Genomic DNA, 13,257 nt, shown 5'->3' on the forward strand with positions numbered 1-13,257 from the left:
AAACAGATATGTATGAAAATACCCTCAAATAAAAGGTGACATTAAATACACATGAAACATTTGATCCCAAATCCAAAATGTTGGAGTATAGAGCCACATTTAAAATGTTAGCTTCACTGTCAAAATAGATATGGTGTGGACTGTATACTCAATCAATCTAAATCTGATACCTCACTGTCTGTCTTTTGACTGATACTGCTTTTTAAACTGGTCTGGTCAGTCTACTCAAATATTTGTAATATGCATTGTTTTCTCTATAAGCAATACTTTGATAATTTGTCATTTCCAATAATAATTAGTAATTTATAATCATTTCTAATAATGATACATTCATTTATGAATAGATATGGCAGCTTTCAGGACACTGATTTTTCTGAATATGTAGAAAAAAATATACTGCCACTATTTTCACCACCAAAGAATATCAGTGTGATTTTAATATGATATTACTCTTCGCAGGCTGTCAGGCTGTCTAGTCACAGAGGAAGGCTGTGCTTCTCTAGTCTCAGCTCTGTGGTCAAACCCAACACATTATTTGTCCACAGGTTACAGCATAAGCAGGGAAAGCTAAGCATAACATTTTAATACAACCTGTCTGTCATTGTTTTTCTTCTGTGTTTGCAGACTCACTGGCTGTAAACTCACAGACACATCCTGTAAAGTGTTGGTCTCAGTTCTCAGTTCAAACCCCTCACACCTGAGAGAGCTGGATCTGAGTAACAATGACCTGAAGGATTCAGGAGTGGAGCTGCTCTCTGCTGGACTGGGGAATCCCCACTGTAAACTGGAGACTCTGAGGTCAGTATTCCAGTAGTTGGTCAACAAGTGATAACTGTTCACCAGATCCACATGTGTTTACCAGACAAACATAGTCCACACCATATGTGTTTGGACAGTGAAGCTTACAGTTTTACATTTTGTGCTATGCTCCAGCATTTTGGATTTGAGTACAGAAAATCACTGAAGTTGGAGACTTATTATCTCCCTTATTATCTCCCTCATTAACTTTAAGCATCAGCTCTCAGAGCAGCTTACCGATCGCTGCACTTGTACACAGCCCATCTGTAATTAGCCCATCCAACCAACTCCTACCTCATCCCCATTTTTGATTTAGCTTTTCTGCTCTTTTGCACACCAGCATTTCTACTTGCACATCCTCATCTACACATCTATCACTCCAGTGTTAATTGCTAAATTGTAATTACTTCGCCACTATGGCCTATTTATTGCCTTAAAATACTATTCTTTTGACTACTTTAACCTCTAGCGTCGAGCAATCCCGTATCCGGGAGCGTAATCATAGCCTCAAGCTCATTACCATAACGCAACGTTTCCTATTCATGAAAATCGCAAATGAAATTAAATACAGATATTGAAACACAAGCTTAGCCTTTTGTTAACACTATCATCTCAGATTTTCAAAATATGCGTTACAGCCAACGCTAGACAAGCATTTGTGTAAGTTTAGCATGGCATAATGCTATGCTAGGCTGTGCTGGCAAATAAGAAAAGCAACCAAATTAAACCATTTACCTTTGAAGAGCTTCAGATGCTTTCACTCAGGAGACTCCCAGTTAGATAGCAAATGTTCCTTTTTTCCAAAAATAATATTTTTGTATGCGAAAAACGTCACCTTTGTTCATCCTGCTTGGCTGAGAAATCGACCGAATACTTCAACTATAACGCCAAACTTTTTTCAAAATTTGCTCCATAATATCGACAGAAACACGGCAAACGTCGTTTAGGATCCATCCTCAAAGTGTTTTTAACATATACAGTGCCTTGCGAAAGTATTCGGCCCCCTTGAACTTTGCGACCTTTTGCCACATTTCAGGCTTCAAACATAAAGATATAAAACTGTATTTTTTTGTGAAGAATCAACAACAAGTGGGACACAATCATGAAGTGGAACGACATTTATTGGATATTTCAAACTTTTTTAACAAATCAAAAACTGAAAAATTGGGCGTGCAAAATTATTCAGCCCCCTTAAGTTAATACTTTGTAGCGTCACCTTTTGCTGCGATTACAGCTGTAAGTCGCTTGGGGTATGTCTCTATCAGTTTTGCACATCGAGAGGCTGAAATTTTCCTTGCAAAACAGCTCGAGCTCAGTGAGGTTGGATGGAGAGCATTTGTGAACAGCAGTTTTCAGTTCTTTCCACAGATTCTCGATTGGATTCAGGTCTGGACTTTGACTTGGCCATTCTAACACCTGGATATGTTTATTTTTGAACCATTCCATTGTAGATTTTGCTTTATGTTTTGGATCATTGTCTTGTTGGAAGACAAATCTCCGTCCCAGTCTCAGGTCTTTTGCAGACTCCATCAGGTTTTCTTCCAGAATGGTCCTGTATTTGGCTCCATCCATCTTCCCATCAATTTTAACCATCTTCCCTGTCCCTGCTGAAGAAAAGCAGGCCCAAACCATGATGCTGCCACCACCATGTTTGACAGTGGGGATGGTGTGTTCAGGGTGATGAGCTGTGTTGCTTTTACGCCAAACATAACGTTTTGCATTGTTGCCAAAAAGTTCAATTTTGGTTTCATCTGACCAGAGCACCTTCTTCCACATGTTTGGTGTGTCTCCCAGGTGGCTTGTGGCAAACTTTAAACAACACTTTTTATGGATATCTTTAAGAAATGGCTTTCTTCTTGCCACTCTTCCGTAAAGGCCAGATTTGTGCAATATACGACTGATTGTTGTCCTATGGACAGAGTCTCCCACCTCAGCTGTAGATCTCTGCAGTTCATCCAGAGTGATCATGGGCCTCTTGGCTGCATCTCTGATCAGTCTTCTCCTTGTATGAGCTGAAAGTTTAGAGGGACGGCCAGGTCTTGGTAGATTTGCAGTGGTCTGATACTCCTTCCATTTCAATATTATCGCTTGCACAGTGCTCCTTGGGATGTTTAAAGCTTGGGAAATCTTTTTGTATCCAAATCCGGCTTTAAACTTCTTCACAACAGTATCTCGGGCCTGTCTGGTGTGTTCCTTGTTCTTCATGATGCTCTCTGCGCTTTTAACGGACCTCTGAGACTATCACAGTGCAGGTGCATTTATACGGAGACTTGATTACACACAGGTGGATTGTATTTATCATCATTAGTCATTTAGGTCAACATTGGATCATTCAGAGATCCTCACTGAACTTCTGGAGAGAGTTTGCTGCACTGAAAGTAAAGGGGCTGATTTGTTAAAAAAGTTTGAAATATCCAATAAATGTCGTTCCACTTCATGATTGTGTCCCACTTGTTGTTGATTATTCACAAAAAAATACAGTTTTAAATCTAATGTTTGAAGCCTGAAATGTGGCAAAAGGTCGCAAAGTTCAAGGGGGCCGAATACTTTCGCAAGGCACTGTATATTCAATAATATATCAGTGGAGGCAGTTGGTTTCTCATAAGAAACTATTGGAAAAATGGCTACCTCAGTATTTTACGCAACGTTTTCTCCGGGAGACACCATGTGTCCACTTGCCCTATATGGTCTCTTACAGCCATTCTCCAATGGAAATGCCTAAAAAGACGTCACAATGCTGCAGACACCTTGGGGAAAACGTAAGCTGACTGCTAGCTCCTTCACAGCCATATAAGGAGTCATTGGCATGAGGCTGTTTCAAAAAATGCGGCACTTCCTGATTGGATTTTTTTCTGGGTTTCGCCTGTAACATCAGTTCTGTGGCACTCACAGACAATATATTTGCAGGTTTGGAAACGTCAGAGTGTTTTCTTTCCAAAGCTGTCAATTAAATGCATAGTCGAGCATCTTTTCGTGACAAAATATCTTGTTTAAAACAGGAACGTTTTTCATCCAAAAATTAAAATAGCGCCCCCTATATCCATGAAGTTAATACACTATAAGTGAATTGGTCAGAATAATTATGACATCTTCAAATTGGCGGACTGGATACATAAAGTGCTTTTATTGTAACGGTTTTCCTTAGGTGAAGTAGAGTCGGACCAAAATGCAGCGTTGTGATGATTCATGTTTGTTTAATGAAGGAAAAACTATACATGAATAAACTACAAAATAATGAAATGTGAAAACCGAAACAGTCCTATCTGGTGCAAACACAGAGACAGGAACAATCACCCACAAACACACAGTGAAACCCAGGCTACCTAAATATGGTTCCCAATCAGAGACAATGACTAACACCTGCCTCTGATTGAGAACCATATCAGGCCATAGAAATAGACAAACAAGACATCCAACATAGAATGCCCACTCAGATCACACCCTGACCAACCAAACATAGAAACATACAAAGCAAACTATGGTCAGGGTGTGACATTTATTTTTCTAAATGGTGAACAGATATGTATTAAAATATCCTCAAATAAAAGGGGACATTATACACTGTCACCACATATGAAACATTTGATCTCAAATCCAAAATGTTGGAGTATAGAGTCACATTTAAATGTTAGCTTCACTGTCAAATAGATATGGTGTGGACTGTATCCTCAATCAATCTAAATCTGATACCTCACTGTCTGTCTTTTGACTGATGCTGCTTTTTAAACTGGTCTGGTCAGTCTACTCAAATATTGAGCAGGCAATGCTTTAATAATTTGTCATTTCAAATAATGAAACAACCATTTATTAATAGATATGGCAGGTTTCAGGACACTGATATATATGAAAATGTAGAAAAAAATATACTGCCACTATTTTCACCACCAAAGAATAGCAGTGTGGTTTTCATATTATTTGACTCTTTGCAGGCTGTCAGGCTTTCTAGTCACAGAGGAAGGCTGTGCTTCTCTGGTCTAAGCTCTGTGGTCAAATCCAGCACATTATTTATGCACAGGTAACAGCGTAAGCAGAGAAATCTGAGTGTAACAATTTAATACAATCTGTCTGTCATTTAATTTCTTCTGTGTTTGCAGACTCACTGACTGTAAACTCACAGACACATCCTGTAAAGTGTTGGCTTCAGATCTCAGTTCAAACCCCTCACACCTGAGAGAGCTGGATCTGAGTAACAATGACCTGAAGGATTCAGGAGTGGAGCTGCTCTCTGCTGGACTGGGGAATCCCCACTGTAAACTGGAGACTCTGAGGTCAGTATTCCAGTAGTTTGTCAACAAGTGGTAACTGTTCACCAGATCCACATGTGTTTACCAGGTACACATAGCCCACACCATATGAGTTTGGACAGTGAAGCTTAGTTTTATGTGTGGTGCTATGCTCCAGCATTTTGGATTTGAGATATGTTTCATATTAGGTGACAGTACAGAATGTCACCTTTTTATTTGAGGTTAATAGTGAGAGGTTAGTATGTTTTTTTGTAGCTTCTGTTATAGGTAATGGTGAGAGGTTAGCATGTATTGTTGTAGCCTCTGTTATTGGTAATGGTGAGAGGTTAGCATGTTTTGTTGTGGCCTCTGTTATTGGTAATGCTGAGAGGTTAGCATGTTTTGTTGTAGCCTCTGTAACATTCTCAATCGTTATTATTAATGATTCATTTATGATTTTTCTAAATAATGGCATCATCCGGATTAATTTAGTAGTGTTTAGAAACATGTTGTCCACTCACTAAGAAAGACATTTACTCTAGTCATCATCCACCATTTTAATATTGGACAAAACATAACCAAAACAAACTGCAAATGCAATCAATGAGTTTGAGTCATAAGCTTGATGTAGTCATTGCGTTAAAGGAATATCACACCAAATACTATTATTTTGATGACTTTAAAACACTATAAGTGAATTGGTCAGAATAATTATGACCTCTTCAAATTGGCGGACTGGATACATAAAGTGCTTTTATTGTAACGGTTTTCCTTAGGTGAAGTAGAGTCGGACCAAAATGCAGCGTTGTGATGATTCATGTTTGTTTAATGAAGGAAAAACTATACATGAATAAACTACAAAATAATGAAATGTGAAAACCGAAACAGTCCTATCTGGTGCAAACACAGAGACAGGAACAATCACCCACAAACACACAGTGAAACCCAGGCTACCTAAATATGGTTCCCAATCAGAGACAATGACTAACACCTGCCTCTGATTGAGAACCATATCAGGCCAGACATAGAAATAGACAAACAAGACATCCAACATAGAATGCCCACTCAGATCACACCCTGACCAACCAAACATAGAAAGCAAACTATGGTCAGGGTGTGACATTTATTTTTCTAAATGGTGAACAGATATGTATTAAAATATCCTCAAATAAAAGGGGACATTATACATTGTCACCACATATGAAACATTTGATCTCAAATCCAAAATGTTGGAGTATAGAGTCACATTTAAATGTTAGCTTCACTGTCAAATAGATATGGTGTGGACTGTATCCTCAATCAATCTAAATCTGATACCTCACTGTCTGTCTTTTGACTGATGCTGCTTTTTAAACTGGTCTGGTCAGTCTACTCAAATATTGAGCAGGCAATGCTTTAATAATTTGTCATTTCAAATAATGAAACAACCATTTATTAATAGATATGGCAGGTTTCAGGACACTGATATATATGAAAATGTAGAAAAAAATATACTGCCACTATTTTCACCACCAAAGAATAGCAGTGTGGTTTTCATATGATTTGACTCTTTGCAGGCTGTCAGGCTTTCTAGTCACAGAGGAAGGCTGTGCTTCTCTGGTCTCAGCTCTCTCAAATCCAGCACATTATTTATGCACGGGTAACAGCGTAAGCAGAGAAAGCTGAGTGTAACAATTTAATACAATCTGTCTGTCATTGAATTTCTTCTGTGTTTGCAGACTCACTGACTGTAAACTCACAGACACATCCTGTGAAGTGTTGGCTTCAGATCTCAGTTCAAACCCCTCACACCTGAGAGAGCTGGACCTGAGTAACAACGACCTGCAGGATTCAGGAGTGGAGCTGCTCTCTGCTGGACTGGGGAATCCCCACTGTAAACTGGAGACTCTGAGGTCAGTATTCCTGTAGTTGGACAACAAGTGATAACTGTTCACCAGATCCACATGTGTTTACCAGACACACATAGTCCACACCATATGTGTTTGGACAGTGAAGCTTACAGTTTTATATGTGGTGCTATGCTCCAGCATTTTGGATTTGAAATATAATGTTTCATATTAGGCGACAGAACAGAATGTCACCTTTTACTTAAAGGTTTTCATACGCATACAGCCCTTGAAAAAATTAAGAGAGCACTGCAAAGTACAGAATGTACAGAATGTCACCTTTTACATTAGGTTAATGGTGAGAGGTTAGCATGTTTTGTTGTAGCCTCTTCTATTGGTAATGGTGAGAGGTAAGCATGTTTTGTTGTAGCCTCTGTTATTGGTAATGGTGAGAGGTCAGCTTGTTTTGTTGTAGCCTCTGTTATTGGTAATGGTGAGAGGTTAGTATGTTTTGTTGTAGCCTCTGTTATTGGTAATGGTGAGAGGTTAGTATGTTTTGTTGTAGCCTCTGTTATTGGTAATGGTGAGAGGTTAGCATGTTTTGTTGTAGTCTCTGTTATTGGTAATGGTGAGAGGTAAGCATGTTTTGTTGTAGCCTCTGTTATTGGTAATGGTGAGAGGTAAGCATGTTTTGTTGTAGTCTCTGTTATTGGTAATGGTGAGAGGTTAGCATGTTTTGTTGTAGCCTCTGCTATTGGTAATGGTGAGAGGTAAGCATGTTTTGTTGTAGCCTCTGTTATTGGTAATGGTGAGAGGTTAGCATGTTTTGTTGTAGCCTCTGCTATTGGTAATGGTGAGAGGTAAGCATGTTTTGTTGTAGCCTCTGTTATTGGTAATGGTGAGAGGTAAGCATGTTTTGTTGTAGTCTCTGTTATTGGTAATGGTGAGAGGTTAGCATGTTTTGTTGTAGCCTCTGCTATTGGTAATGGTGAGAGGTAAGCATGTTTTGTTGTAGCCTCTGTTATTGGTAATGGTGAGAGGTTAGTGTGCTTTGTTGTAGCCTCTGTTATTGGTAATGGTGAGAGGTAAGCATGTTTTGTTGTAGCCTCTGTTATTGGTAATGGTGAGAGGTTAGCATGTTTTGCTGTAGCCTCTGTTATTGGTAATGGTGAGAGGTTAGTGTGCTTTGTTGTAGCCTCTGTTATTGGTAATGGTGAGAGGTAAGCATGTTTTGTTGTAGCCTCTGTCATTGGTAATGGTGAGAGGTTAGCATGTTTTGTTGTAGCCTCTGTTATTGCAAATGGTGAGAGGTTAGCATGTTTTGTTGTAGCCTCTGTTACTGGTAATGGTGAGAGGTTAGCATGTTTTGTTGTAGCCTCTGTTATTGGTAATGGTGAGAGGTTAGCATGTGTTGTTGTAGTCTCTGTTATTGGCAATGGTGAGAGGTTAGCATGTTTTGCTGTAGCCTCTGTTATTGGTAATGGTGAGAGGTTAGCATGTTTTGTTGTAGCCTCCGTTATTGCAAATGGTGAGAGGTTAGCATGTTTTGTTGTAGCGTCTGTTAATGGTAATGGTGAGAGGTTAGCATGTTTTGTTGTAGCCTCTGTTATTGGTAATGGTGAGAGGTTAGTGTGTTGTTGTAGCCTCTGTTATTGGCAATGGTGAGAGGTTAGCATGTTTTGCTGTAGCCTCTGTTATTGGTAATGGTGAGAGGTTAGTGTGCTTTGTTGTAGCCTCTGTTATTGGTAATGGTGAGAGGTAAGCATGTTTTGTTGTAGCCTCTGTCATTGGTAATGGTGAGAGGTTAGCATGTTTTGTTGTAGCCTCTGTTATTGCAAATGGTGAGAGGCTAGCATGTTTTGTTGTAGCCTCTGTTACTGGTAATGGTGAGAGGTTAGCATGTTTTGTTGTAGCCTCTGTTATTGGTAATGGTGAGAGGTTAGAATGTGTTGTTGTAGTCTCTGTTATTGGCAATGGTGAGAGGTTAGCATGTTTTGCTGTAGCCTCTGTTATTGGTAATGGTGAGAGGTTAGCATGTTTTGTTGTAGCCTCCGTTATTGCAAATGGTGAGAGGTTAGCATGTTTTGTTGTAGCGTCTGTTAATGGTAATGGTGAGAGGTTAGCATGTTTTGTTGTAGCCTCTGTTATTGGTAATGGTGAGAGGTTAGTGTGTTGTTGTAGCCTCTGTTATTGGCAATGGTGAGAGGTTAGCATGTTTTGCTGTAGCCTCTGTTATTGGTAATGGTGAGAGGTTAGTATGTTTTGCTGTAGCCTCTGTTATTGGCAATGGTGAGAGGTTAGCATGTTTTGCTGTAGCCTCTGTTATTGGTAATGGTGAGAGGTTAGCATGTTTTGTTGTAGCCTCCGTTATTGCAAATGGTGAGAGGTTAGCATGTGTTGTTGTAGTCTCTGTTATTGGCAATGGTGAGAGGTTAGCATGTTTTGTTGTAGCTTCTGTTATTGGCAATGGTGAGAGGTTGGCATGTTTTGTTGTAGCCTCTGTTATTGGTAATGGTGAGAGGTTAACATGTTTTGTTGTGGCCTCTGTAACTTTCTCACTCATTATTATTCATGATTTATTCATGATCTTTCTCAATCATGCCGGTCACAGGCTGATATAATCATTGTGTTCAAAGAATATGGGACCAAATACTACACTTTTGACTACTTTAATACACTATAAGTTAATTGGTCAGAATAGTTGTGATTTCTTCAAATAGGGGGACTAGATACATGCATTTTTCTAAATGGTGAAACAGATATGTATTAAAATACCCTCAAATAAAAGGGGACATTATACACTGTCACCACATATGAAACATTTGATCTCAAATCCAAAATGTTGTAGTATAGAGACACATTTAAATGTTAGCTTCACTGTCAAATAGATATGGTGTGGACTGTATACTCAACCAATCTAAATCTGATACCTCACTGTCTGTCTTTTGACTGATTTTGCTTTTTAAACTGGTCTGGTCAGTCTACTCAAATATTTGTACGATACATTTTCTTTCTACAAGTAATACTTTGTTAATTTGTCTTTTCAAATAATGATACATTAATTTATGAATAGATATGGAAGGTTTCAGGACACTGATATATCTGCATATGTTGAAAAAAATATACTGCCACTATTTTCACCACCAAAGAATAGCAGTGTGGTTTTAATATGATTTGACTCTTTGCAGGCTGTCAGGCTGTCTCGTCACAGAGGAAGGCTGTGCTTCTCTGGTCTCAGCTATGAGGTCAAACCCCTCACACCTGAGAGAGCTGGACCTGAGCTACAATCACCCAGGAGACTCAGGAGTCAGACTGCTCTCTGCTGGACTGGAGGATCCACACTGCAGACTGGAGAAACTCAAGTATGTAGAGGGTTTATGTCAATGTTCATTTCAGACATGTTTGACTTATTAGGCCAGTTAAGACAAACATTCTTACCATCACTTGGACAAAATTATATGTTACTGTGTGTGTGTGTGTGTGTGTGTGTGTGTGTGTGTGTGTGTGTGTGTGTGTGTGTGTGTGTGTGTGTGTGTGTGGTTGTGTGTGTGAGTTCAGGTGTATCTCTCAATGACTGTCTATTCTTCTGCTTACCACTACAGTGTGGAACATGGTGGAGAGAACACAATGAAACCTGGGCTTAGAAAATGTAAGTGTTGACTGCTGTGAAGAATATGACTAAGAATAAGTCTTAATTCAAGTTAAGTCAAAGTCAAAGACCACCATCATTACTTACCTGGTCATATTAAATATCAGCTGTAGTTCTACAGAAGCAGAAATCAGGGACACCAACGTTTACAAAGAGTTGCTTTGACAATGTGTGTGTCTGTGTGTGTGGCGTGTTTGTGTTACATAAGAAATGTGTGTTTGTGTTCATGAGTCCAGTGTGTGTGTGTCTGTGTATGTATATGTGTGGGGTTACATAAGTAATATGTGTTTGTGGTAATGTATACAGGTGCGTGTGTGTGTCCAGTGTGTGTGATACGTTAGAAGTGTGTGTTTGTGTTCATGATGCATACAGTTCAGTGAGTGTGTGGCACGTTCGTGTTACGTAAGACGTGTGTGTGTTTAGGATGTGTGTGTGTGTGGTGTGTGTGTGTGTGTGTGTGTAATTAATGCTAATAAGCGTGTTTTATATTACCATACAGCATTACATGTGATCATTCAGCAAGTCTCAAGTTACCCTAACTTCTCCTTTTGATACCTAGAAACATCTACATTAAATGAATGAGTGAAAAGTGAGTTAACATTCTAATGTGAATAATGATGATTTCTAATATTGTGTCTGGTTTCATCCGTCAGATGTCTGTGATCTCACACTGGACCTAAACACAGTAAACAGACACCTCTCTCTGTCTGAGGATAACAAAAAGGTGACATGGAGGAGAGAGAAGCAGCCGTATCCTGATCACCCAGAGAGATTTGAGGACTGTAGACAGGTGCTGTGTAGAGAGGGTCTGACTGGGCGCTGTTACTGGGAGGTAAAGTGTAGTGGGAGAAGGACTGTTTTAGGAGTGACATATAAAGGAATCAGCAGGAGAGGAAAGGGTAATGACTGTTGGCTTGGATACAATGACAAGTCCTGGAGTCTGATCTGCTCTGACAACAGTTACATTGCCAGGCACAATAATAATCCCACTACTATAGATGTGCCCTCCTCCAGCTCCCACAGTGTAGGAGTGTATCTGGACTGGCCAGCCGGCACTCTGTCCTTCTATAGAGCCTCCTCTGACACACTGACCCACCTTATCACATTCACCTCCACATTCACTGAGCCCCTCTATCCAGGGTTTAGGGTTTGGGGTGATGGCGACTCAGTGTCCCTGAAATAATAACCTGACACACACACACACTGGACACACACATACACTGACACACGCACACTGGACACACACACACACACTGGACACACACACACACACTGGACACATACACACACTGACACACTGTTAGAGGAATTCTAAATTCCTATATGTTTTGTAACCAAAACCAAATTCGCACTCTCTCTATTTCATTAATGAGTTGTAAATTCATTAATTATGCATGAAATAGATCGAGACCAGTCTTAAAAGTCAGGTAACAGCGTTTAATTCAAGTGAGTACTGACCAAAAATACAAAGAACCTTACATTTTAAAGAGACAACATAAAATGACATCATCAGTTTCTCACACCCTCTCCGATCCACACAATAGCGCAGTGTCTTCAGGTCTGGAGATCTTCTTCTACTCCCCTCATAAAACAAACGTTCCAATCTGTCTAAAAGATAAACTTTTCTCCACTAATGGAATATCAAACAAACATTCTTATCTGTCTGAAAGGATATATGCCCTCCTTCTCCCTTTCCCGCAAGGTACAGACAATTCATTTGTTTTACTTACATTTTCAGTAACAGCTTAACCAAGAACCCATACATTTCATACCATAACATAATAGTATTAAAATAAATGGTTCTAATTTAAATGTATACATAATTAATCATTTCAACTATAATTTCCTCCAACACACACGCACACTGAAAACACACTGGACACACACACACACACACTGGACACACACACACATACACACACATACCCTGGAAACACACACACACACAACCATTGGACACACACACACACAATGAACACACACACACTGGACACACACAACCACACACACACACACGCACACACACACACACACATTGCACACATATACACGAACACACACACACATTGGGCACACACATACACACTGGGCACACACGCACACAAACTGGAACACACACAAATACACACACAAACTGGACACACACACACAAACACTGGACACACACACACTGGACACACACATTGGACACACACACACACACACACACACACACACACACTGGACACACACATTGGACACACACACACACACACACTCTGAAAACACACACACAACCACACACACACATTGGACAAACACACAAATACACACACAAACTGGACACACATACACACACACACACTGGACACACACACACACACACACACACACACACACAACCACACACACACATTGGACACACACACAAATACATACACAAACTGGACACACACACACACACACACACACACTGGACACACACACACACACACACACACACACACACACACACACACACACAACCATTGGACACACACACACACACACACAACCATTGGACACACACACACACAATGAACACACACACACTGGACACACACAACCACACACACACACACACATTGCACACATATACACGAACACACACACACACATTGGGCACACACACACACAAACTGGATACACACACAAATACACACACAAACTGGACACACACACACAAACACTGGACACACACACTGGACACACACATTGGACACACACACACACACACACAACC

General features: G+C 39.9%; 1 protein-coding gene across 1 annotated transcript in view; it reads left to right on the forward strand.

The window, feature by feature from the left end:
• LOC109888189 (NLR family CARD domain-containing protein 3-like) overlaps positions 1 to 12,275 on the forward strand; it is a 36,392-nt gene extending 24,117 nt beyond the window's left edge. Inside the window, exons 6-10 of the mRNA XM_031816446.1 lie at positions 625 to 798; positions 6,740 to 6,913; positions 10,036 to 10,209; positions 10,450 to 10,496; positions 11,150 to 12,275. Of these exons, the coding sequence (XP_031672306.1) occupies positions 625 to 798; positions 6,740 to 6,913; positions 10,036 to 10,209; positions 10,450 to 10,496; positions 11,150 to 11,679 (1,099 nt within the window). The 3' untranslated portion in view covers positions 11,680 to 12,275. The remainder of the gene's footprint in view (positions 1 to 624; positions 799 to 6,739; positions 6,914 to 10,035; positions 10,210 to 10,449; positions 10,497 to 11,149) is intronic.
• The last annotated feature ends 982 nt before the right edge of the window (positions 12,276 to 13,257 follow it).

The sequence above is a fragment of the Oncorhynchus kisutch genome, unplaced genomic scaffold, assembly GCF_002021735.2.
Source record: "Oncorhynchus kisutch isolate 150728-3 unplaced genomic scaffold, Okis_V2 scaffold797, whole genome shotgun sequence".
In the NCBI taxonomy this organism is placed as follows: Eukaryota; Metazoa; Chordata; class Actinopteri; order Salmoniformes; family Salmonidae; genus Oncorhynchus; species Oncorhynchus kisutch.